General features: G+C 47.2%; 1 protein-coding gene across 5 annotated transcripts; it reads right to left on the reverse strand.

Annotated features, from left to right (window-relative positions):
• Positions 1 to 1258: 1258 nt before the first annotated feature.
• On the reverse strand, positions 1259 to 26164 carry dot1l (DOT1-like histone H3K79 methyltransferase). Of its 5 annotated transcripts, none has more exons than XM_048252031.1 (29): positions 25773 to 26164; positions 18579 to 18622; positions 18409 to 18483; positions 18141 to 18204; positions 17248 to 17476; positions 17030 to 17124; positions 16837 to 16899; positions 16665 to 16720; positions 16333 to 16412; positions 15656 to 15724; positions 15375 to 15481; positions 15218 to 15259; positions 14978 to 15058; positions 14381 to 14657; positions 13452 to 13565; positions 12065 to 12156; positions 11754 to 11855; positions 11386 to 11523; positions 10884 to 11009; positions 8559 to 8989; positions 8294 to 8393; positions 7179 to 7328; positions 6810 to 6894; positions 5754 to 6256; positions 5300 to 5505; positions 5069 to 5136; positions 4246 to 4926; positions 2374 to 3143; positions 1259 to 1857 (listed from the first exon to the last, which is right to left on the reverse strand). In XM_048252031.1, exons 1-28 carry the CDS (start codon positions 25851 to 25853, stop codon positions 2512 to 2514), a joined length of 4791 nt encoding a protein of 1596 aa, XP_048107988.1. In that variant the 5' UTR covers positions 25854 to 26164; the 3' UTR covers positions 1259 to 1857; positions 2374 to 2511. The 5 variants fall into 5 exon arrangements, with proteins under 5 accessions (XP_048107988.1, XP_048107987.1, XP_048107989.1 ...); XM_048252030.1 differs by having other exon boundaries at positions 14978 to 15067; positions 25773 to 26163; XM_048252032.1 differs by lacking the exon at positions 25773 to 26164 and adding an exon at positions 20873 to 21117 and having other exon boundaries at positions 14978 to 15067.
• Positions 26165 to 27230: the final 1066 nt, after the last annotated feature.

Consider the following 27230-nt stretch of genomic DNA (forward strand, 5'->3'; position numbering starts at 1 on the left):
AGTTGTTGTTTTTCAGTTTTCTTTTCAGACTGTGAGTCAAGCACGCACTTTTTTTTTAAACAATCTATTGCATTCTACACAATTATACTCTTATCAATAGATTAAAAACAAACAAAACAAACAAACAGAAAAACATAAGATAAACATATACACTCGCGCACACACACACACACACCATCACCTTTGCTTGGGAAGAGACTCAAAAGATAAATACACTAAATTATGCACAATTACACAGTATGAGAAGACCTCCCATTCACAGTACAAGATTCGTTAACATTAGAAAAGGAATTACCCACCAACAAACATATAGAACAGAACAGACCAAAAGCAAAAGAGTGACTATCGCCCAGTAGTTTTGTGTTTTTTCCCCTCTTTTTCTTATTATTTTTTGCATTTCCCAGTGTGTGTTGTGAGGGGTGTGTTGTTGAGGCTATATGAGTGTGTGTTCAGTGTGTGCTGGTTGGGCAGACAGGCGGTCAACAGGACTGCCATGGGCATCGGCTTCAGTATGGGGTGGTGGACAGGACTAGAACAGTGTTTGGGGGTAAGGCAGGGTTCCCGTAGCGATTCCTTTAAGCACCACACCTCTAAATTTATACAAAACCCAAATGATTACCTGAAACATTAGACTGAGCAGAAACACAACCAGTCTCGAAGGGCTCGTAGAACCTTTTCTAACAGCATCGGGTCAGCAGGATGCTCGCCATTGCGTTTTGTTGTTCAAATAAGGAAGTTGTCCGATAAATAAAGTCTTGCGTTGGAATGGTGGTCTGTCCAGCCGCAGGAAACAGCGTAACCAGGATAGGGAAACGGCAGTTGAAGTGGCAGACCTGATAAGACTGTCCAGCTGAATTTAGTCTGTCTGAGAATTCCCACAATTCATCTTCCCTAGCCAAACGCACCATGTGAAAAACATTTGTATGTGTGACACAGAGACACGCAGGAAAACACAGAAAACAATGCACCTTTGAAACACACAATCCCCTTCTCACAAGAATTCTAAGTGTGTGTTGTGTGTGTGTGTGTGTGTGTGTGTGTATATGTGTGAGCTTAAAGTTGAATCTGGCTGTGCTGTGTCTGGCTGAGTATGCTGGAAGTCAAGAGACATATGTAGCGGAGGACAAACCCATTGGTATGCATCAGTGCAGCATTACACTAAGCCACTGCAGCTGTAAGGGCGTGTTAGGTCTTAGGGAGGCCGTTGTGAGACCGAGAGACAGACCCACAGAGAGAGATAGATGGACAGACAGAAAGGAAAGGAGGGGTGAGCTTCTTTATGCTTCCACATAAATCCCTTCTCTCCACTCCTGTACAACACAAGATAACAGAAACACCAATCGGCTGAGAGGAGTGCAGAGGACCAGCACAGCAAGTAGAAAGGTCTTTGAAGGAAGAATCAGAGGGAGGATGGGAGGTGAGGTGAGAGTCGAGGAGCGCTGAGAGCTCTCGTTGTTCGCGACAACTGCGTCGGCTCACCTAGCAGACACAGCGGTCACACAGAGCCTACTTCAGCTACACAGCACAGTCACTGTCAGAAGTCTGAACACACACACACATACTCAGAGACACACACACACACACACTCAGAGACACACACACACGCAACTGTGCCAAGTCCTTTCTGTCCTCTCGCCGGTATGCTTTACAGTGACCGTGCCTGTGTGTGTGCGTGTGCGTGTGCCTGTGTGTGTGTGTGTGTGGTGTTGTCCATGCCAGCGTTGGGTTTCAGTGGAGCGGTGAGGGTAAGGTCAGAGCAGTGGCGAGCGGCGGGGTGGCAGGATTGGCTTGGTCCACACCTGTCCGTCTGAGCTTTGCATAGGTTTCTGCTGGGTTGAGGTAGTTTTCTTCATGTTCCTGTCAAGGAGAGGAGCAAAGCCGCTTCAGTCAGAGGGAGGGGTGGGGGAGACTCACTGATCATGTTACTGTACACTACAACAAGGCACTGGGAAGACATGCTGAGACTATAGAACAGATAGGTGAGCTGGCTGTGTACTAAGACAGATGACTTGTATTACAGGACAGACAGGGGTCATTAAAACAGTTCCTGTTTATCTGCATCATGAGTTTGGTGTCCTACTTTGTGACATTGAAGATGGGGTATTTTGCATGAACTAGTCATTCTGACATTCTACACAACTGCAGGATTTACAGTACACCAGGGGCCTATACAAATGTACCATGTCAAAGAAAGATATCACATATTAATATCCTAGCATACATGTTGGAAGTAGAAACTTGACTCAGTCAGCCAGTACATTAATACTCAAAGACAGGGTTTTGGCACCACCTAGTGGCAATTCACGAATGTGAAACCAACGCCATTCATGCATCTAAACAAATGAAAACAACCCTTCCCTCAACCCCACATACCTTTTTTGGAGAGACACACCGTCTGGGTCAGCACCCTGACCCCCTCCCTCACTGCCCCTCCTCTCTTCCTTTCTGTTCCCTCCCTCTCCCTCCCTCCCTCCTTCCCCACACCTTTCCCCACCCCCCACCCGCCGGCTGCTATCTGGGCCGGCTGGCCGAGGCCTGAGCCTGCAGCCCCACAGTCCTCCAGGAGCTGCCCGAGCCCGACGCTGGAGGCAGTGGGGCCAGGTGCGGGGGGTAGTGCATGGTGAAGGTGGAGCGTGAGGAAGAGGAAGAGGACATGACAGAGGAGGACAGAGCGGCAGAAGCATTGGCAGCAGCAGCAGCAGACACTAACGCAGAGGAGGAGGAGGAGGAGGAGGAGGAGGAGAGAGACACACAAGGAGCAGAGGACACATGCATCCTGTGGTGGTGATGCTGCTGCAGCAGCAGCGCTGTGGCGGCGGACGAAGAGGAGACATTGAGCAGAGGCGGGGCAGGGACGGAGGGCTTGAGGGGCGTGTGGAGACGGACTGGATCCCGGCTGGGCAGCGGCAGGGGGGCCGAGACCGAGGCGGGGGCCAGCGCGAGGAGGGCCAGGCCGGGGCCAGCGCCACCTCCTTTGGCCTGGGAAGAGTCCTGCTGCTGCGCCTGCAGCTGCTGCCGGGGCTGGGAGGAGGAGATGGAGGAGGAGGAGGTGGAGGAGGAGGACAGGCTCAGCAGGGAGCCCAGGCCTACGGAGCCAAACGGAACAGCGGAGCTTGAAGCTGGCAGCGTGTGGTGAAAGATACCTGTGAATACACAGCAGACAGGGGGAGGGAGGGAGGGAGGGAGGGAGCCAGAGAGAGAGCAAAGGAGAAAAGACAGACAGAATGGGAGGGAGAGAGAGGGGGAGAGAGAGGGGGGGGGAGAGAGAGAGAGAGAGAGAGAGAGAGAGAGAGAGGGGGCAACAAAAAAGACGAGAGGGAGACAGAGACAGCAACAGAGCCAGAGGAGTGACAGCGAGACAGGGACAAAGAGACACAGACAGACAGACACAGGGAGAGAGAGAGAGAGAGAGAGAGAGAGAGAGAGAGAGAGAGAGAGAGAGAGAGAGAGAGAGAGAGAGAGAGAGAGAGAGAGAGAGAGAGAGAGAGAGGACAGAAAGAGAGACAGAGAGGGAGAGACCGGGAGGGGGCTGAGCCAAGTTGTGCATAGCAGCAAGCAAGTTCACAAGCACATATACGAGCATAACATAGAAAGCAAGAGAGGCATTTCACAGGTGAGCCAAGATCCTCCACATACACAGCTTCTTCCATCTGTTATTTACTTTTTTTGCAGATTCATGTTCAAAGGTTAAAAATGCTCAAAGAGGATCGGGCCACCTGTTAAATGTCTCTATTTTTATAACAACCATGACAACACAAAGCACTCACAGAACATGTGACTGCTGTCTAATCACTTCAATGTTTGACTGAGGTTTGGGTACATTTTGATTCTCTCAGTCACACCATACTTAATACTGAAGCATCGGGACATGCATCCCACTCAGTATGGGGCATTACCTTAAGCCAAGGGGATGCAGTTTTAGTCTCAGTGTGGTCTAATATAGAAGCAACACTGCAGCACAACACAATACAGCGCAGGGCAGGGCAGGGCAGGACAGCACAGCACAGCAACACAGCGAAGCACAGCTATGGGCAGCCAGCAATGGACAGCTCTGCCACTTACCTCCACCTCCTGCCCCTGCTCCCGCTGGCGGAGCACCCTCCACCCCTTTCACCTCTGCGACCTTTTGAACTCTAGTAACCTACCCAAATATCTCTCCAAATCCCACCAAAAGCCCTACTGCCGTGTCTCTAAATGACCCCCTTCCCTAACAGTAACCTTTGACCCCCGCAGCTCGCATCTCACCTCCGGCCGCCCCTCCCGTCAGGCCAGCGCTGGAGAAGCTGCTGTGGCCGTTGACCAGTCGCGGTGCCACGCTGACCGGGGGCATAGCCGCCTGGCTGCCGAACAGAGACTGCAGCACCGAGGCGCCACCCAGGGGGAACTGGGTGCCCACGTACTGGGCCCCGGGGCCGCCCATGCCTCCTCCTCCGCCGGACGTGACGCCCACTCCGGCCGCGCCCATCTTGCCCGCCAGGATGCTGCCGACTCCGCTGGTGGCGGCGGAGATGAAGAGGTTCTGGCTGACCAGGCCGCCCCCGGCACTGCTGACCCCAACGCCACGCTCCCACTCACGGGATTTGGCTTTGGGCAGGCCGCATGCTGCGGGCCCCCCCTGCCGACCGGCCCCGGGGTCTTGACTGAGGAAGAGGTTGGAGGGGAGGCAGCGACCGGGGCTGCCCCCCATCGCCGCTCCGGAGTCGGGCCGCTGCTGCTGGCCAGCGCTCGCCTTGTTCTCCGCGTCAGACGCCCCCGCTCGGAACGGGGAGCCGCCCTGTCGGAGGTCTGAGGCCGTGGGCTTGGGGTCGGAGATGGGGGAGAAAGTGGACTTCCACTTGCTGGTCGATGAGGAGGAGGAGGAGGAAGAGCAAGTGGACGAGGAAGAGGAGACGTCACAGCTGCCCCCTGATTTACGGCCCAGAGAGCCTGAGAGACACCGATACAAAGATGGACAGAGACACAGTGCAAATGTGAGTTCGCAGGTGGACACAGTTGACATGGTATGACATTTAGAAACAGCAAAAGTACAGCAAGCAGAGCGAGTATCCTGCACTCATTGGCTTCTCACCTCTCTCACCCTCCCCTCCTCTCCCATCTCTACTTTCCAAGGAAATGGTGGCAATCTTCCTTTCAATCCTTCAGCAGATATGATACAGAACAGTCAGTCACATCAATAAAGACTGAAATCACCTTCTATATATGTCTGGCCTTTACACCTCCATGAGGCCATGAGGACCTACACATGTTCCCCAGTGATAACATTCCCTGAGAGGAGCCGAAGGGGGAACTGGGTGTCTACCTGGAGCTGGAGCTGTCTGCGGGGTAGCCGGAGTCCTCGTCCTCGGAGCTGGGGGTGGAGGGGTAGCGGCTGGAGCCATTGAGTTCCAGAGGGCGCTCCCTCTTCAGCACAGGGGGCTGGTCCAGGTCTCCACCACAGGGGCTGCGGCCTGACTGCTCTGGGGAAGAGATGGCCGAGATCTCCAGAGGCTGGTTGATGTTGTTCACCTGAGGGAAGGAGATGGCCAGACATGCTCCGCATATAAGAACTTTCAATTCAATTGGAGGTAGCTGCTGGTATTCAGCCCTCGTGTGTGTGTGTGTGTGTGTGTGTGTGTGTGTGTGTGTGTGTGTGTGTGTGTGTGTGTGTGTGTGTGTGTGTGTGTGTGTGTGTACACAATAGAATGCAATACAGTGTCAGGAAAGTGAAGAGTGTAATATAACATGAGATATTTTCTCTAGCTAGTAGATCTCACCATTGAATTGATGTTGAGTGGTGAACCAGAGGGGTGTCCGGTGGAGCCAAGCCCAGGGAAGGACCTCCTCTTGGGGGATGTGGACGCAGATGGTGCCCCGGTGGAGCTGCGTTTCCGGCGGCCCCGCTTGCGGCCCTCCTGCGTGCCAGGCGAGTGGTGATGGTTGATGTTGTTCTGGTGATGCTGGCCGGCCTTGGCCGAGCCGTGATGCAGGCGTGAGGAGGAGGATGAGGATGATGAAGTGGAAGAGGAAGAGGAGAAGAAGTTGCGGCGTGCCGCCTCGCTGTCCGGGCCCTCGCCCTCTGACTCGCCTACAGCGCCACAACCGTCCTCAGGGAGGATTCTGGGAGGGCCGTCAGCATACTGCAGCACCCCTCCTGTGGCACTGGGGGAGTTGCGACCTTGCAGGGCCAGCAGGGGGTTGGCGTGCGGCGGCTGTTCCTGGTCAGATAACAGCGCTGAGTGTGGCCCACCATTCACCATCCCTGAGCTGGATGAATACCCTGAGGACACACACAACCAAGGACAAATAGACACATTAAGACTTATTTTTTTAAGTATACCTTTTAGGACTTTTGCCTTTAGGATAGAGAAGTGTGACAAAGTAAGTGGGAGAGAGAGAGATGGGGTGGGATCAGGAAATGATATTATTTTAAAAATAAACTTCACGTTTGGTCTTCGTGGAAATGGGAACAGGCAGGAATTTGACTTCGGTATGGACAGGTAGCAACCGAGGGAAACGGGTAGGTTATGTGACAGCCTGGGCTACAAACACAGGATTTATACTGTTCCTTCATAATTATTGCATTGGACACACACAGTGGTGTCATGTAAGGACCCTGTTCATGTTGCACAGCACTTGTAATGACACTTTGAGTCGGTCAAGAGGCACAAAGGCACAGTTTAGTGCCCATTAGAGCTAGCCGGCTAACTCGCGTCAGACAGCATCGATTTCTTCTTCACATTTTTTTTCCAGCCGACAGTTTTCCGTGAAAATGATCAACTGAGCTCCGTGTTAAGAATTGCCGGAGTTCTCCTTTAAGGGGAGATACACACCTGAGGTAGGAGTGAGAGGCTGCTTGCCATTGGTCTGTCCGGCGGAGGGGTCTCGTCCCTGGGACACTGGACTCGGTGTGTTCCTCTGTCAAACAGAACCCAAACAGCATCACATCAGATGTGGGGTCAGCTTGAAACAGTAAGTCAGACTCCCTGCAGTTGACCACCCTGATTTGCTTATTCGTAACTCCATAAAATCACGTCTACTTTACAATTATTTGACAAATCACAAGGTCACAAGTAGCAACTCGTTCACACAATAAATTGCTTACGATTTAAATCAAGTTCTCTTTTGCTAAATTTCCAACACTGATTTAACTTGAGTGATAACAGGTGTGTTTGGGGTTGAGATGTCCCGGCGGTCCTCACCAGTCTCTCGGCTCGGCTGGGCAACACCACGCTGGCCAGGGGGATGCTGACGGGCAGCTTGTTTGGGTGCACCGTGCTGAGGGGGATGCTGATTGGCAGAGAGGTGATGGTGTCTCCACCTCCGGCTGGACTCCTGGACTCCTTCCCCGTCTAATCACAAAGGCAAAATCACTTCACATCAGCATCAACACACTCAATATCACCATCCGCAAAATACACCACCTTGCGTGGTACATTTTATTCCACTCTTTTAATGAACTGAGCAGACATTTACATTCGAACAGGGCTTAAAAGAACACGCCGACACTGAGTTAGAATAGATGATCCATACCCTTCTCGTCTCTGTGCGTGCAGTAACTCAGTCTGAAGCACCCACCGATAGCATAGCTTAGCACAGTTCATTGAGGTGGGCAGTTCCAACTAGCCTATGGCACATAAAAGATACATATAGGCTACAAATAGGCGGTTTTCTAAGCATGTACAAACTTGGAACTATGTTCTCATTCAAGAAAAACACTGCTACTTTAGCAGAGTGATTTGCACGCAGCACCTGAAAAGCTGCAGTAGCAGTGCTTCGCCTGAATGAGAATGTAGTTCAAAGTTAGAAAATCGATGTGTTGCATTTTACATTGAAATTTGTACACATTGTAATTATACTAGTCACAACATGAAAATAGAACGTTTGAGTGCTTTTGTCACTGTTTCAGACTGAGTTGCTGCATGCAGAGACGAGAAGGGTATGATGGCATCATCTTCTTGGGGAGATGGTGAATAAGCTAATTTCCCAAAATGTTGGCATGTTCCTTTAAAGCAAGGGACATTTCTGTGCCATGAGAAACATTTTATCTGTTACACATGGTCTGTTTTCAAATGTCAAATGGTCTGGCCCATGCCTGACTTACAGCCCAGTGCCTGCCCTGTGCCAGCCCTGACTCAAAGTGCAAGTAATGTTTTATCAGTGGATGCGCTCCCATGGAATTGACCCTTGGTATTGATCTGTAGCAACCCAACAACAGATTTACCAGCCAACTTAACCAACAAACAATGGCATTAAAGCCAAACACATGCATAAAAAACTGCATCTCTCTCTCACACACACACACACTTTTACATACCCTCTCTGAGCCCCTGGTATGCTGGGGATCCCCTAGGCAGGAGGAGGGGCTACCCTGTTTCACTCCTAATGGAGGAGACGAGACCGCACTCAGATCTCCCCTTTAACACACACACACACGAAATGGTGAGAATCACAAGGTCCACAAAAACAAAAACAATAAAATCTTTCATAGTCTCATAGAATTTAGCAGAGGGGATTTATTACTATTTTCTGGAGTTGGCATCTGCTAGACTAGCAGAGCAGAGTGAGAGCAGCCATCTTACCTGTGCGTGGTCAAGCCACGCAGTGGGCCGGAGTCCTGGTTCAGGTGGCGGCGCAGGGCGATCTTGGCCGGGGAGAAGCGTGTGTAGTCCGGCAGCGGCTGGCCCTGGTGCCTCTGTCGGCCGTCAGGCGTGGGGGGCACAAGCTCGTGGTCGGGTGAGATGGGCAAGTAGCGCGCCAGGAGCTCGTTCTTGGCGCCACGCTCAAAACACGGTGAGGCCGTGCCGTTCATGGACAGCTCCGGGCTCATACCGTTCAGGGCGGCGGTGGCAGAGCCCAGGCCCAGCTTGTGGCCATCGTGGGAGTCCAGGGAGGACCTCTGGTCCAGGCCAGGCAGGCTCTTGCGGTAGGGCGAGCCATCGCACGAGCTGTAGGACTTCAGCTGAAGCAGCTCCTGCTGCCGCTGGCTCTTCTCCAGCTCCACGATGCTGATCTGTGGGTCACACAACAGGGGGCGCCATTAGTAAGCACACAGTATCAAAGCACTACACACTGTGTTCCACTGGTGGTGGTAACTTGTGACAGTTAGCAATGTTGCCGCTTCAGAGGGTTTCTCACCATCCTCTAACCTACATTGTATAAACCACAGTGGTTATGTGCTGCTGACCTCAGATCTACAGCTCACAGTCTACTACTACAAGGTACGTGGATATCTCCGATTATATTCTAGGTTTCATTACGCAGCACAACAAGAATTTCCCCTGGTAGCTTGGGGTGTTCTCCAAGTTAGGACTGAATCATAAGTAGGGCTGAAACGATTCATCGAGTTACTCGAATAACTCGATTACAAAAATTACTCGAGGCAAAAACCCTGCCTCAAGTCTCGGTAAATTCTTATGGCCGGCGCACTATACGGCAAGAGGGATCTGATTGTTCCACACGGACCGTTGTTCAGGAAGCACACCACTAGCGTGTGAATCGTGATACATTCTGAATTTAGCTGGCGAATAATGGAGTCAAGATGTCCATAAATGGCAGAGAATGTCTAAAGTTTTCAAGTAAAGTTTTGGGATCATTACATACTCAAAAAGGAAAAGAACAAGCATCTGAACCGAAAACATCCACTCCATGCTGTTTCAAGCGTCAATGAAGTAGGCTATCTATCAATCTATCTAGCCTATCTACTGTATCTATCTACGTAGCAGCCTACATTGATGTTGGCGGAGTTTAATCACATACTGTATTTGTAGCGATGTTGTGATATAATGTTTAGCTTTGATGTTTTTAAGTAGTAAACTTATTCACGTTCAATTGCAAGACAGTATGCCTAAAAAAAGAACCCCTTCTTATACACACATGCATGCACCCTCACCTTCTCTCCACACACACACACACACACACACACACACACACACACACACACACAGGTTGCTAGGTTACCATAGCAAATAGGCTCACCCCAGAAATTATTTTTTAGTAGCCTAATGGTAAATTATTTGTTAGTAGCCTAATGGCAAATGCTGCAGGTGTAGAAATCTACATAAAACAGATATTTACTTTGATGTCAGGTCTAGATTACAGCATGAAACTTGTTGTAGGCTACATATTAATACATTAAATTGCTTTCCCTCTTCTCCCTCCCAGCATTTCACAGCATAGTATGGACAGCTTTGTTCGCCCAGCTAAGTCATGCACAAGAGGCTGCAATTTTACAGAGAGCATTTTGAACATTATTTAATTGTTGGCACTGGCACTTATAAAATGGGTAAATTGCAATAAATGGGCTTAGTTTTGGAGCCAAATGTTGGAGTTAGAATAAATACCTCTGTGCCAGTTGCTTGATCATTTTACAGCTGTCATTTTCGTTATGCATTATTTGTTTTGGTTGTTTAAAAATGCAAAAAAAAATGTATCCGATTAATCGATCGATAAAGTGCTAGATTAATCGATTACAAAAAGAATCGATAGCTGCAGCCCTAATCATAAGTGAAATTTTCACAAATTTCAAAGACTTCTATGATGACCCTGGGAGATTTACAACCTAAAAAAACGTGCCTCCATAGCTCAAACACAGAATATCACCGCCATGCAGATGAGGTCTGTGTAACTAATGCCAAATTTCTATTGTGGGCTATAAAATAATAAATCTAACAGTTGTTTGTATGACTATATCCTATTCTCAGAATCAGCTACAGCAAGTGGGTGTTTCAAAAATGAAGAAAGTTATGACAAAAAGCAGTGGAGGAGGAAATGACCACTGATATGACACAAGCTGCATCATCCAACTCCTCACTTGACCTTCTTAAGGCTATTAAAATGGCTATAACTTTAAGTCACTGAGTAAACACTCCTCCAGGGGTCAAAGCAAAGTGTAGAAATGCAAGTACCTGCAGCTCCAGGCAGTGGCGCTGTTTCTCAGAAATCTGGCGGCGGAGGTTCTGCTTCTCCTTCAGCAGGCTCTCCATGCACAGAGATCCCCAGTCCAGCTTCAGCTCCTCACAGCGCGCCTTCAGCTGAACACACACACACGATATGATCAATGGATGTGATGACACACTGTCCAACAACACTGAAGTTAACAAAGACGTCACTGACAAATCGATTAACAAGAGCCCAGTGACCAGAGAAAGGGCACATGAACTGGCTTAAGTTGTTTTTCCATCATATTTAAAAAGCAATTATATATTTACACTGGTGTTGTTGGCATATGCCCAATTTAAAAAAAAGAATTTCCCTGTACTTCACTGTGGGTGGAAAGGTGCCCTGTGACGCCTGAAATACGCCTTCAGGCGACATGGTCTTTTAAAACTGGAAAGAGGTGACGCAGGCGTGTGTGTGTGTGTGTGTGTGTGTGTGTGTGTGTGTGTGTGTGTGTGTGTGTGGCCTCACCAGTAGCAGGCTCTGGTCCTTCAGCTTGGCCATATCTCGCTCCAGCTGCCGGGTCTGCTCCTTCAGCTGCTGGTTGTGGGCAGAGATCTCCTTCTGGGCCTGCAGCAGGTCGTCCAGTGTCAGAGCCTTCACACCCAGCTGGAACAGGGAGGCAGACAGAAGCGTCTCAGTCAGCGGTCAGGAGTGGTGGACATTCAATCATGACTGAAGCTTAGTTCTAACTCCGTTGTATGATAATGACAAAATGACCAATAACAAATAGCTTTAAATGAACTAACAGTTTAATACGGCCATGTTCACACACACATAATATGGTACTATGTGGAGCAGTTATGTGCAAAGCAATAGATGTGTGATGTAATACTCACCTCATCCAATTTTGCATGGAAGAGCCCTTTGATCTTATCTTTATGAGTCTGACACACATTTAGCAACTGCTCCGCCTGACCCGACAGCTCATTATGCCTTACCTAGATAGACAGAGGAAGAGAATGTGAGTGAGGGCCGATGAAGCTGTATGAGAAAGAGAGAGTGTGTGTGTGTGTTTGTTTGTGTGTGTGTTGGAGTGAAAAAGAGGTAATAAAAGCAAACAAACACGGCAAAAAAGGGAAGGGAAAAAGGAACACTTGCACAGTCCAGGGCAGACCATAAAAGGTGTTTGCCTGTGTTGTGTGTTTACCTTCTCCTGCTCCAGAAGCTGCTGCAGGTTGGTACGGTACTGAGGAGTCTTCATGTAGGCCATAAACTGCAGGTACTGAACCTTGAAGTTATCTGCGCAAGAACAGTAGGAATGCAATATAAGCCACTATTTGACAATAAAAGATAAAGGCCTATTTGACCACACATTAGACCTTCCAGAAGATAGTGAGGTATATATGTAAGCAGGGGGCGTAGATTTGCGTGGGGACCGAAGGACGTGTCCACACCAATGTCAAATTACGACTGAAATGTCCCCACCAATATTCAGGTTGAAATGGGGGAAAAAAGCGCTCACATGCGCTACACAAAGAGTTAAATAATTTCTCACTTCAGTGCTGCGGATCATCTCGTACAGATCTTGTAATGTGCAGTAGCCTATAAGGGTAAATCGCGCTAATTTGAAGTTACATATAATAACTACCAGTGAGCGCTTCAGCTTCACTACAAGGCATATGAAGGGCGTCCAAATTCACCCATTCTTTCAGTCATGTGAAAGAGCCTTTTCTCAGCTTTTAAAAGGTGCTAGCTTGCCACTATTTGCTGTGATAAACAGTTCGCTAGAAAAATAACTTCTAGATGTAATAATTATTCTCTGCGCCCATCTCCACATCCATTCGTCTTGGTGGAATATCGTAGGCCTACACACTCTTCACGCAACACATGACAAACCATATCAGAATAAACAGCAGACCTTACCGAACACAATGGTGTAATGCATTCTCGTGTATAGTTAGCTGTTCCAGAGTAATCCGGGTTTGAAATAAATTGTAGCAAAATTCAACATGGTCTTTCAGCTTTAAGCATTTCTTAAAACTGAGCTGTGCTTACATCGCCTAGATATCTGTAAATATTAGAATCAGAGAATATATAGGCAGCTCACAGTTAAGAGTTTGTCAATGTAGCCTTAATGATTTCTTTTCACAAAATGCTAAGCGTGCATGTATTTAAGGTTCTTAAAACTGAGCTGTGCTTAAATGGGTCAATGAACAGACCAAATGGAAAATAAATGTTAAATGTTAAATATAGCCTACATATCTATACATATTAAAATCAGATTATGTAGGTTACACAGTATAGTTAGATCAAGTTGTAGCATATTTTAATCATGGATAGTAGTTGGACAGTAGCACATTTTAATAATTTTATATATCTATAGTGGCTGGTGAAAGAGTTGAGTTTGGTGGTGGTGGGGGGGTTAGTGTGTCCCCACCAAAGCTAAGACCAAACCTACGCCCTTGTATGTAAGTATGGTGGCGTCAAGTTGTGAGGTTAGAAAGCATGAGACAACACTCCAGAGAGAAGGGTAGTATCAGAGAAGAGAAGAGAAGAGAAGAGAAGAGAAGGTATGTGAGGAGGGTTCAGCATACCCAGCAGCTGCTGGAGGGCCGGTGGGGTGGGCCCCTGCAGAAGCTGGCTGGAGGCGTAGTGCTGCACTTTGGGAGGTAGCTGGTAGAAGGGGCTCTGAGATGACCGGAATGCATCTGCAAAGCCAACCAGAGACAAGAGGGAGCAATGAGTCCGTCTGCAGCACACCGACCTAAATATACCCCTATTACACCAAATCAAGGTTGAGACACAAACTGCTCTGGGCAACATACTACAGACATACAGAGTGGTGACCTACTGTCCATCAGTAACAGGCTATAAATAAGGGCAGGCTCTAAATAAGGGCTCCAGCTGGTACCAGGATAACAGGAACAACAGACTATGCTGGAATGCAAAGATGCATGAGGGTGAAGAGCAACGACGACCAGGAGTAATCTGCCCTGACACTAGGTGGGTTTACATAGATTTTTTTATTTGTTATTCTGATTAAACATTCGGAATGAAAACTTTGTGTCATTTGTTTACATGGGGTACATTCCACTCCGATCAGGTAGTTGTAAGCGCTCTTGAATCTTTGATCGGAATAGCTGTTGCTGCTTTACTTTTCCTTGAGAAGCTACAACAGGCAACTCGATTTACTGTGCACATGGCTGTTCAATCGGAATAAGAACCGAATACACCTTCATTCCGATTACGATTCTAATCGGATCGCCGGTTTGAGCCATTATTCCGATTCTAATGATATTAAAAGTGCCCATCTAAATCAACCTACTGACATCCTGTACATGGATCCATGGACCTAGTCCTACATTAAAGGAAAACTTAAACTATTGAAAAAGTCTTTATCGTCTAGGGTTGTAGGTAATCCATGAACAGAGAACTGGTTGATAACTATATCTGAGTAGAATGTGTTGTGCTCTAACGTGGAAGACTGGCATGACAAACTGCCCGGCTGCGGCGCCCAGCTCACCCTGAGATGGCACGGCGGACAGCGTTTTGGCGTGCAGTAGCTCCAGGGCGCTCTGGGCCTTCTTGTTTTTGCGCTGAGTGGTGGCCACGCCGGGGACAGCGCCACCAGTGGCACACGCCGCACCGGGGGCCTTCTTGGGGCGGCCACGCTTCTTGTTGCCCAGCTTGCGTCCCTTGGCGATGAGGCGTGAGCGGCGCTTGGGCGAGGGCTTGGTGGTGTTCAGCAACCCCGGCCCCTCGTCCTCCCCACACGAGTCCTGCTGCTGCTGTTGCTGCTGCTGCATGTACACACACACACACACACACAAAACAAAAACAAAACAAAACAAATACACAGACACACAAGTCAGTGTACACACACACACAGAACAGATGGACAGACAGACACAAACATGCACAATCACACACACTCAGAACCGTTATTTACGCCTCCACAGAGTCACCCGCTGAGGACGTTTGAGGTTGATGCAGAACTTAGAAGAGGAATGAAAACCAAAACTCAAAATGAACACATCAGAAGCTGTGGTGTGGATTGAATGCAGAAGTACACTAGTGTGTGTGTGTGTGTGTGTGTGTGTGCGTTGGCTGCACTCTGTACCTTCTGCTCCCGGGCCTTGGTGGGGGTGGTGGTGTTGCTCTTGCTGTCCTTGTCCTTCTGTTGGCGCCGCCTGGCCGCCTCCTGCTCTTCCTGAAACACAGGCCGCACATAAGCCAACACATTCAACCAAACACACACATCCCCACGTCTGAAGGTCTCCAAAGATCTACCCATCCTCCTACACTTGTGTACCATATCCTCATCTCATCAGAGGTAGACAAAGAAGAACGATGGACTCACCCTGAGTTTAGGATTTTTGAGACTAGAAAAATAGTTTTCAAGCTGCAGAAGACAAACACAAAGCCATGATTAAAGTGTGATAAGACAGACCGGAGCTCTTAGCTCTGCATGAGCACAAAGGATTAGATGCATGAGTGAGAGGGCGGCAGAGACTCACTATGGTGCGGTCTATCGTGTGGAGATAGTAGGAAACTGGCTTCCCAGTCCAGGACACCGAGCCCCTTAGGGGGGAAAGCTCCACCACTCGCATTATCGTGCCAATGTCTGACACAAACACACACAGACGCACACACACACACAGACGCGCACACACACACACACACAGACACACACACACACAGAGAAAGAGAGAGGGGGAAAAAAAAAACAGCCTTTACACTCTGGCTCATAGCCCTATGGCAAGACAACACTGACCACAGCACCCCCCTCTTCACTCACCACTCAAATTTCGACTGTTGATTCTAAAGTTGAGAGGTGCAAAGGGTTTTGAGGATACAATTTTTCCACCTATACAAACGACAGAAGTACATGACTGTTAGACGGCAAGTACAAAGCACAGGCAGCCTCAAATCCCCCTAAAACAGGACAAACACTGCTCATGTCGTTAAGATACTGAAGGTATTTATCACTGATGATCCCTGTTTGGCTACATAGTGGACAGACCAAACCCATCAAAGGAACGATAACGATGACTATAACAATATTAACACAGACTGACCAACAATAAGGAAAGTCTCTAATCATGTTGGTGAAAGTGATGTCTAAAATTTGATGGATTCTGATCGGATGGATTCTCAAAATTGCTCTGATCGTGATACCTGACAATATCATTCTGCATGGGGTCATCCTTATAATTTCTGTGTGGACGTTGTTATTAGCTAGAGCAATACTTTTTTGCAGTTAACGTTAGTTATCGTTGGTGTGAACGGCCCATAATCTTCAACATACACCAGGGCTCCATTGAGCACTTCTTAGTCCTTTAGAAATGGATATGATTGGAGTCACATGAGGCAGCGGGTGGTAATAAAAGTGCTGGCTATAACTGAATTTGGCCTGAGCACAAGAGACAGACGGGCTGCAAGGAGGAGCCTTTTCCCAGCTCCAGTGCTACCCACCTTCCTTCATGTTCGCAAAGCGCTCCTTCAGCTGGTGGTCCACCTCCGGACCGAAGGCAAAGTTATTCACAAAAATAACACTGAAGAGGGGAGAGATAGCAAATCAGATCTCACACTTCCACAGTGATGCCATGAACAGCACAGAAATGAAATCACTGAAGTTAGGTGGAATATAGAATATTCTGAGATAAATCTGAAAGTTATGACTGCTGCGCATCTCATATTATCGATCTTATCTTGGACAAATCTCCTCTAGCACTTTCAGTGGTGAAGACACACTGCCAATACGCTAGAGGTGACATAAGAGAAAGAGGAAGAGGAGGCCTTCATACCTTGTGTTGGCTATCCTTTCTCTCCACTCTTCTGAGAGGAAGTCACCCCTCTCTAGCTGAAAAGTAAATACAGAAAACAATGAGTACACAGAGGTAGCATGCATGGCTGATTACAGGAGGAAGTCCCTTTGATTAGTCGTTCAGAAATGCACGTTCACGGATGGTCTCTCACCGTGTACTCTCCATGCTTCTTCCCATACCACTTCATCCACTTCCTAAACTCCCTATCCATTGCCTGCACAAACACAGAGTTAAGTCATTCACTACTGCACTTTACAGTATGAAAACAGTTTGAAGTGTACTTAACTGAAGTGTACAGGTATGACGGGAGGTCTATAAAACTATGTAAATTCAGGTCAATATACCTCTCCGTAAGTGGCAGGGGTCTCTGCTTTCTCCACTCCAAAGTAGTGTTTACAGTTGGTCGCTGCGGCAACCTGTAGCACTACCTGGCCCACACCTGCAATGATGGAGCATAGAACAAGGCCATTCAAACACCATGTGTACAGTTCACCAGGAATTATAGTATTATAAAACACAGGGAAATGGCTCTTTGTCAGCTTGAAAGACCATTTGAACTGACCACTGCCAAGGTCCACAAAGGTGTCTTCCTCCATCAACTCCACCTCGTCGATGATCTGCGCCACCAGGTCGAACGAGGTCTCGCCGTACACTTCGGGCGAGAAGGGCTCATAGTTGTTGAGCTTCTCGGGGTCGGTGATGGAGTGGTTGTAGACCTGCTGCAGGATGTGCCGCAGCAGCCCGTTCGACGGCCGCTTGTTTAGCTTCATGGGCTGCGTGGTGCCTTTCCACTGTGAGACACACAGACACAGAGACAGACATAAACACAGAGACAATATCATCAGTGAGCAAATAATCATATATGCAGAAATGCAAAGAACAGGAAGTACACGGGTGGCGCAGATGGAAAATCCCCAGAGGACCTGTGTCAAGCTCGCCCTTTTCTGGGTGGAGGAATAGACGGACTATTTACTCCAGCATGGAAAATGCAAGACAGCTCATGGGGGAATTGCTATTTTTTTTTTTCGAAGGCCCTCGGCAGCTCTTAAAAGGAAAAACTGCAGATGCCTGCTGACCGTTGACTAGTTTTACAGGCCATGAGGGTTGTGTAGGAGCTGAGAGAGAGAGAGAGAGAGAGAGAGAGAGAGAGAGAGAGAGAGAGAGAGAGAGAGAGAGAGAGAGAGAGAGTATGAGTTGACAGTCCTGAAATAGGCAGACGGTAAGGGATCTTCACATTTCTGTGTGAGAACTCTCTGCTCTGCTGGCAATGGCTCCATCCTGCACTGCAGGGAAGGCGACTCCAGCAGGCCACTGCCAGGGAGAGGGGAGCAGACAAACCAACACTGCACAGGGGCTCCTACCAGTGGCCTGGTGTTTTGACAGCAAAAGCCTAGGTGTCAGGTTCCTGCTCCCCAGTAAGAATAAGTGTGAGCATGAGTGTATGTGTGGGCTCACCAGCTGGTGGATGCTGTCGATGGCCCGGTTGTACTTGTCGCACAATCTCTGCATGCTCTCAAAGCTGCAGGAGCCAAAAAACAATTGATCAGGAAGGAAGAGCAACACAAGACAATCCACAAGACACTTTCATAGGGCCAGTTTCAAGTACATGTATTTAAAGATAGCCCATACAAAACAATAACAATAACATCTTTGATCTTCTATCTAGGAACAAACGCCTCAGATGAAACATGCCCAAAACTGGCCAAGAGGGACCGTAGCTCACCTTTTGGTGTCGTAGTCAATGAGAACATAGTTCTCCATGGCCAGCTTAAGATCAGGGATCTCCTCACAGACCCACCTGCAGATGGACAGATAAGAGAAACAACCATAAGGCATGATGGACCTCCGAGGTCTGATCAGATGACAATGAAGTGCATTGAGATGGTCACTCACCTGATGGTCTCGATGATCTCGTGCGCAGCATCATGGTGCTTGTCCTGAAGAGGAGGAAGGGAGGGTTACAAACAATTCCCTTGACCAATTAGGTGTGATTAGAGACACACAGGAAGACACTTAGAAGTTAAACGTTAACAACAGCTCATTTCCACCCCCTCATATCCTGCCAGGCCACACAGACTGGCAAAACAGAGCAGCATCAGAGTAAGTCTTCTCTCTACAGATCCAGACACACACATCCCCACACACACACACACACAGCTCCGTGAAGGACAGAAGAAAATCTCTGCACAGTGTTTTACAGAGGTCTGTTGAGGGCGGTTGTGACCCAGGGGTGTCAAATATAGTCCTGCATCTTGAATATAGTCCTGCATCTGTGTCCCGCGCACATGGCGTGCAATTAAAATTGCGTCATCAACGTGTCATGCAGGGGTGGCCTCGTGTGCCTCCCAACATATGGGAAGCCCGTCTTTGACGTGAGACGAGCCCTTAGACGAGAGACTCAGTCGATCAGCGAACCTGAGCGATCTGCGGCCTTCAGTTCCCTTTCCGGCGCGTCACTCAGTAGCATGTCCAGTGCCAGCGTGTGGGTGTGTAGGCGTTTAAGCGTGATTGTGCTACTGTGAGCGTGTGTTTACAGCGGGTGATCTTACAGAGAGACTCCAATGGGGCTATGTGCCAAAAGGACCAAGAGTGACACACGTTTATGAAAATGTTATGAACATGTAAAATGAACAAATGCAATTTATGAAACCATTAGGGGTGTTTTCTTAATAGAGCTTTTGGTGCAGACTGGGATTAGTTCAAGCAGACAAGCAGTCAATAATATGTTAATGATTTCAACTCGGGTGTGCACCCTGGTACTGTGTTCAACAGACAGGTTTGGGGTACACCAACTCGTGTGTGGTTCCTATTTGGTGTGAAAGCTACCGGATCTAAAACAACGTCAATGCTATTGCCACTGATTGATCAAATTCTCCCACATCACCATTAAATGCAGTTTTCTAAAATGCTGACAGTCGCACTAATATTGACCAAAGGACAGCTACCTAGTCATTCATACTAATGGTATGGTAATGGTATACATATGCGCTCTGCAAATTAATACTGCATTGCCGCCTTATTTGGCAGCAAGAAAAGGACCAATTAACAAGCAGATGAGAGAAAACAAAGGCATTCTATTTTTCCTCCCTTATTTTGCACGTTACACATTGCTTATGTTGCTTGTTGATGCCAAACGGACCCTTGTGGTTGATGAGAAAAGGACCGTGGGGGGGGGAAATAACCTCACTCTAGTTTGGACCTTGGAGTTGTTAAAACAGGTCTGGACGACTCAACACCTCAGGTATAAGAAAATCCCAATGCATCATAAGCGAAGGCCTGCGGTGCAGTTGAGTGGCCCGTGGCCCATATGCTCTGGTACACCTACTCTGCTAACATCACGCTAGGCTGAACAGAAAGCTTTGCTCACACTGGCTTTACTTTCCTCCAACACACGTTCATTGTTTTGTTTTGTTTTGCTCTCCTTCCCTCTCGCTGGAGTGCAATATCTGTGAAGCAGGACTGACATGTCAACATGAGCAAGTTTCAGACCTGTGGGAAAACACTGGAGTCAGTGAGCCTGTTTGTGCTTGTGGTAAAGGAAACCGTAAAATGAGGGAGGGGGGGGGGGGGGGGTGGAAATGAGGATAAGCAGTGAAGAAGAGGAGGAGGGGGGTGAGGAGGGGGACGGAAAGGAAGAGGAGGGTACACTGGGAAGGGTGGACCTCTAAAGCTGAATATGGAACGGGAGAAAGAAGGCAGTGCATCGAGTTCGCTCTCAAGCTGCTCCACAGGATTCTCTTCCCGCTCTGCCTGACCCAATGACCTACTTTCTGGTGCTGCTGCTGCTGCTGCTGCTGTTGAGCGCCAGGCTAGGACCCCTCCTGCGTGCCTCAGTCCAAATCCAACCCCTTTCTTCCAGCTCCGGCCAAGTCCAGCCCTCCTCCTCCTCCTCCCTCCGGCTGTGCGCAGCTCCTGCACGAGCCCCACACCACCACCGCTGGCTCCAGCCAGCCTCCTACGGCCCCTTCCTGCCCGCTCCAGCCTCAGAGCCTGTCCTCAGCTGAACAGCGGCGCTCTGCCGCAGCAAGACTCCTCCTCTGGGGAGTGTCAAAGTGTTCCCGCTCAACATTGCCGCGCGAACACCATACACACACACAAACACACAGTTGCAAACACACACACACACAGTTGCAAACACACACACACACACACATCCTATTTGAAATCAAACCGTTGTATTTGCACACCCATAGACAGCCTTGCCAGGAAACACGCAGACAAATTTTAAGAGCAGCTCTGTTACAAACGGCTAACGTAGAGCCAGTGCTGACTCCCAGGTCTCAAGTCTGCTCATGTCACCGAAGCTGCAGCTCATGTGGGTCGTGAAAAGTGCAGGGTTAAGATCACGGCACCCACATCTCAAAATGGAGGCCAGTGTAGACACAGAGAGCAGAGTATGTGAGCAGTACACACACACGCAAACTGTGTCGTCAGTGTGTGAGTGGGAGGTGTTCCTGCTCCTACTCACTCACCCCCCCCCCACACACACACACACAGAGAAACACACGCATGCAGGCTCACACACTCACGCCGCACAGCAACACTAGTGTGGCAGCTAAAAATAAACTCTGGCTGAGAAAAGAAACACCCAAAGGAGGGGGAGGGCGAACGAGAGAAAGAAATAGAAAGCGAGTAAGAAACCATGACAACCAAATCAGACCGGCTTTCTCTTTTGGTCTCCTTAACTGCACCCCTCTCTCTCCCTTATTAAAATAAGTGATGTCGTGAGTGCCGTGTTCCGGATTTGACACACACACACACACACACACACCTCCTCACCAAAGGGCACATGAGTCACAATCGAAGGCGTATGTCTGTGTGTGGGGGACTACACCTTGCTACTATGCAGCCCACAGAATATGTGACTAACCAATATGTCAGCAGCGCTCTTTCATCCGAAAAACAAAAAGGGCAAGAAATTCCTGTCCACCACGTACTCTCCACCAAACTTCTGTCCTCCCCTCACCACACCTTGCCAGATGACGACAGCACTCGGCCCTGACGCATTCCTGGCTCGCATGACCATCCTCCCATGTGAGACAGAGCTCGGTAGACTGAAGAGTCTTCGCTTTGTGCTTATCAGTATGTTTGCAGGCCACAGTCTGTCTCCATATGTCAATGTATTCACTCCACAGACTTGTGTCGTATCTGCTTAAGTAAGGGGAAAAATCACATTTGCAGATGTGGGTGGTGGTGGGGGTAGCAGAGGTAATGATGTTATTCATTTCTGTGCAGGATAGCAAAGCAGTTGCCGTACTGGCACAAACTGCAAGGTAGGTTTAAAAAAAGAAAACAGTAGGGTCAGATAGGGTCACAAAGGGTTCGAAAAGAAGGCATTGGGGGAAAGGAGTCCATCATGTGGAAGCACTTGCAGATGACTAAGGTCTGCGGATTGATTGAAGATAAAGTATGTGGGCTGGGAATCAACCAGTTTGCATGGCTACCTCACAGACTGTGTGTGTGTGTAGTGTAGGAGAAATATGAAGAAACTCAATTTTATAGACTCCATATATGCAATCCACTCTAAAAGGGATGCTACACCTGGTGCGCAACTGAAGCGCTCAGTTTGCATAGCGTAAAAACAGCTTTACAAGATTGGCCTAACTTTTTCGAACGTACGTGCCACTATCACATATGGTGTAGCCAGTTCTATTGATTATAGTGTAAGTTAATTGTCAGAGTGAACCACTTACCGATTGAGCAATTTAGCCGACACAGTTCCATGGACCCAAGTGTGGTCTGTGTTTGTAATCTGACAAAGAGCTACCAAGACAACCGCAATCTCCGCTGTGTGTACTTCCATGGGAGTGGCTGTTTTTGGAGCATTGGTCTTATCAGTGGCCAAAGCCTTGAGATGATGCCGGGCTGGGCTTGTTTGCTTGAGCACAATCGCGTTCACAGCACCCTTGCGTGCTTTTGTGCTTGAGTGCACAAGGCGGCAGATACAAACCACACCACAGGCAGCAGAGACGCACCTCCACTTTCTCTATTAAACCTCAAGCGGTTGTGTTTTCCTTTTAATTTGTACGGTGTGAAACTCATGCCTGACTCTTTGCCAGTAACGTATGACTGCCTGTGGAGGCTTTGAGTGTGTAACTGCAGAGGCCACAGCTGAGGCACACATGCTCCCATTGAAGAAAAAAAAAAGCCTCAGCCTTTCATCCACTCTTCGAGTGTGCCACTTTTTTCTTTGAATCGGGTACCACTTACTGCACTTATAGCTTCAGTGTGTTCCAAGAATGGATTTTGTGGACCACACACACATATCCCACACATTTTATAATTAAGGACTTTTCAAAATAACAAAATACAACTGATACATGAAATGAACCTGCACATAAGTGCATGTAATAAAACAGTTCAGAATAGTTTTAGAATGGTGCAACAACCAAAAACCATAAGAAAAACCATTCAGTATGTATGGCTACCACACTGCTCTACCAAATGCCTTACATTGAATCTTGGGATGAAGAACTACTTCCACTGAGGGGAAAAAACTATTCATGGAATGTGCTCCTGCCCACAGAAACCCCTTCAGTTTCACGCATTAGGGTTGCACTCAGTAACTTCAACAGGACCATTCTTCATTCAAGAACTCTATTACCAGTCATCCCACAGGACTTGAGCATGGTTATAATTTCTCCTTCACAACGTACACCCATTTTCCTGTTTGGGGTGGTTTTACTCGGCAGTCTCCCTCTCACTTAGCATTCCTTAGCTGCAGGCAAGAGCTCTTTACAAATGCATTATGTCTGAGACAACGGATAAACATGTGTTACCAATGAGGAACAACACACTGTAGCCTAGAACGTTACATCTAACCTCATACCTCACTCTTTGCACCTAATGCTCGAATGTGTTGCTTTGTTTAACAGAGGCGACATTTGCTGGTACGACTATTCTGCAAACACCGCCAGCCATAATTAGGTTGCAGTGGGGTTGCTTAAGGTAACCACTGTAGCCAAAGCAAATCACTAACTACTATATGCGAACAATCTACATGACATTGACTGCCATGGTTTCATAAATGGACCAAATCTTTATCTTCCTGGTATGTTTGAAATATCGCTTCTTCGTATGGCATACCTCCGGCAGCTTTCAGACCCGACAACGGGACACATGAGTGCTATGATTGCTATGTAAACAATGGGCTGCCTGGGAAAGCCCTACTAGTTACAATGAACCAAATCGTTAGTTAATGCGTTTGATCGAGAATGCACTAATGAAAAATCTATTCATTTACAATGGCAAATGATAAATATTACGACAGACATATGTTTCCTTGGTCTAATTTCCCCGCTCGACAATGGAGTGCCATCACCATTGCCTGCCAGAGCAAAACAAAACATCTGCTGACTCGTAGCGTTAGGTAGCCAGACAGCTAACACTAGCAAAATAAAATCCCCACAACACATACTTAAAGTTAATGGAAGGCAATCCACAAAATAATAGCATTATCTATATGGTTACAATCATACTTTGTTCCGTGTTGTCAGTTTCCTCGATTGCTAAAGTAACGCTACCAACATACACTCAATCCACCTCAAAGCTAGAACTAGTAGCTAACCTTTCAAACCACAAAGTTGGCAACAACACAAAATGTAAACGACTGTTGTTGCTGTAAAGTGGAGATGTTACGAAATGTTACAACACGATGTTACTGTATTTCTTGAAGAGAACTGTTTGTTTCAAGATAGCAGATAGCAAGCTAGCTTTGTGACTAGTTGCCTGGTTGTTATTTTGTGGCTTTGGCTTGATCCACTTCACGTTAGCCAAGTTGGCTAGCTTACTGAGTTGAAGTATCAAGAGATTTGTTTCTGCTAACGTTGGGTAACGTTAACGCTAGGCACATAGCCAGCCAAGTAGAAACCTAAGCCAGCCAAGTAGGCTAACGTGTCATTAGACGTTTAACGCTATTGCGTTGAACGTGCGACCGTCACCAAATCACAAAACATGCCATTGATGCTTTGACAATATTTGACAAGACGACAGCACGTATAATTTTAACGTTCCACAAAGGAGACTACTACGTTGAGATGTGACAGAAGGCATCTCCAGCTTTGACCTGCTAGCTAACTAGCTAGTGTTATCCCTGGGATTCATACCATGGGCATCTTTTGTTCAAAGTGTAGTTGCCTACAAGCTATACTGACGACAAAAAGCCAATATAACGGGTTAGTACCGGTTTTTGCGTTGAAGCTTTGTAATGGATAGTGACTGAATGCACGTCCACTGATAAAACTAGCGCAGCTTAGTCCGGGTGACTTGACAATGTTTATGGATAAACTAGATCGTCAACAATCCAGCGACTCAAGTATGTTGTCAGCTGTCTGAACTTGATGGCGAACCAGTGAGAGCCTGTTTTACCAGCTTTTCTTTCAAATTGAATTAATCTTTAAACCAGTTTAAGCATTTGAACATATTATCTGTATTTTGTTTCATTAGACACAAAGTAATTACCAACATTTGCTATTTCCTTTAATCTAGCGCAAATTTATCGAGCATACTCCGTGACAGTGACCAACCCCAGCCTCTAGACATTAGAATCACATTAGTGAGCTAGGGTAAGTTAACAATCACAATCAGATAGAAGCGATCGGAAAAGTAAACAAGCTCACTATCATAGAAAGCTAACGTAACCAGACCAATTTAAGACACCATAACTAACGTTATCAATCTCGCAAGCGAGCTAACGATTTGGTTGTCTACTAGGGAGCTAACGTTACTCAAACACGTGCAATGTTAACTCAACATTAATGTTCATAAGTTACCCTACAGCAATAGTTTCCCCCATGCATAAACTGAGCGGAATCATGGTGCACACGACTAAAATCTACTGCACATAATACACTCGACTCGTGTTGTAGGTTATGGTGAACGTTGAACAGACTACACAGCTAGGTTGACCATGACTACATCTCTCCCTCACTCGATGTGAAATGGAACAGTAACCTAGAATCTAGAATCTAGCTCGGATAGGTCGTTAGCTAGCTTGTCAACCAGTTACCCCTGTTATCATCCCGATTGAGTGTCGACTCTTTCTTTGTGATTTTGGAGAATTTAAAGAGCGACAAACTGAATACTTACATATACTGGTAATGGCCAAGGATAACCCGCTGCTTCGGCTCCAACCGGCGATTTTAGCTTCAGTTCTAGCTTCTCTCCCATTCTACAGTACTTTCTCCGGCGATTTCTAACGTTAGCTATGCTAGATGACCGACAACTAGCAATACAATTTTAACATGCTGAATGATTTATAAATGAAATATTTAAAATCAGATTGAAACTGATTCCAAATTGTTATCCAATTGAATACGTATATACGAAGTCCGATTCCCACGGTGAATTACTGAATATTCAATAAAAAAATGTTCACGCCGAGCGGCTGCTTTCCCTCGGCACAGCCGCCATCTTGACCGGCGTGAAAAAACACTGTCTGTTTGGACACTACCAAAAGACCAAAAGCGACGGGGAGGAACTCTCTATGCTTAGCGCAAACACCAGGGACATCAGCTGTAAACATGAATGTGCGACCGGGTTGTTTCATTTTTAATACCTTCACTCAGCGAGGGGGAGGCATTTTCTTCCACTAGAAAGTTTTGAAATAAAGTTCCCGGTGGCTGTAACGGTCAATGGCGGGAGGTAGAAGCTACCACTTAATATTATTTTAGATCTAAACATGTGCACTCACTCACTGGAAACAATAGCAGTTTAGAGGTGAATTTCGTTTTTAGATTCTCAATGTTGAGCAAGGTATTATACAGTGATACAAGTTGAATAGGACTATTTGAGTGGACTACCATTTCAGTTCGAAACCTAAAATATCGGTACACAACATAGGCCTACTTAGGCTTCACTACAGCATGCAATGAATATCCTGTTGACCATGCCCCTCATTTAAAAAGACTGATACACTTCTCTTGAGATATGTATCAGTCTTTTGTGCCCAGTACAGTACAGCACTCATCAGACAGACAGAAAACGTTGATAGCAACAACACCAACGCCCAAGCATCTCACTAATCACTATAATCAGAGACCAATACAAGGATACAAGGAAGTTTATTGTCACATGCATATAGTTACTGGAAGTAAGAAATGCAGTTAAATTATGTCTGGTGTACACAACATCACCAAAGTGCTCTACAAAAGACACATACAAGACTGCAGCATCTTCAAACACAGAGGTTCCATTATTTTTGTTTCATTTCATTCCATTTAGCATTTAGGGTCTTGGGACTCACAATTCATGTGGTCCATGGGCATCTAATACTTAAATAGCCTACTGAAATGTGGGACCACTTGTGTAAGTGTGGGGAGCATAGACAAAACAGACATAGGGCTTAACCCCACTACCATCTAAAATTCTGGATTTAGAGTTGGGTTAACAACAAAAAACAATGCTTATAAAATAATAGAGAAGATGTTGTACCCTTGCTAGAATGGAGTAGCCTAATTCGAATGTGATTTTGAAGTTGTGTTTCAGTATCACAACTCGTCAGAAATAGGTTGACTGCCAAGTATTCACACAAGGAATGACTGGAAA

The sequence above is a fragment of the Alosa alosa genome, chromosome 9, assembly GCF_017589495.1.
Source record: "Alosa alosa isolate M-15738 ecotype Scorff River chromosome 9, AALO_Geno_1.1, whole genome shotgun sequence".
In the NCBI taxonomy this organism is placed as follows: domain Eukaryota; kingdom Metazoa; phylum Chordata; class Actinopteri; order Clupeiformes; family Clupeidae; genus Alosa; species Alosa alosa.

Bases quoted from the DNA above. Each gene is read 5' to 3' on its own strand.
- dot1l (XM_048252030.1), bottom strand. From the start codon at position 25,853: ATGGGAGAGAAGCTAGAACTGAAGCTAAAATCGCCGGTTGGAGCCGAA. The intron at 12,157-13,451 runs GTATGCTGAACC...GTTCTTGCGCAG, and splicing joins GGCCCTCCAGCAGCTGCTGG to ATAACTTCAAGGTTCAGTAC. The intron at 5,506-5,753 runs GTGAGATCTACT...TCCTTCCCTCAG, and splicing joins CACTCAACATCAATTCAATG to GTGAACAACATCAACCAGCC.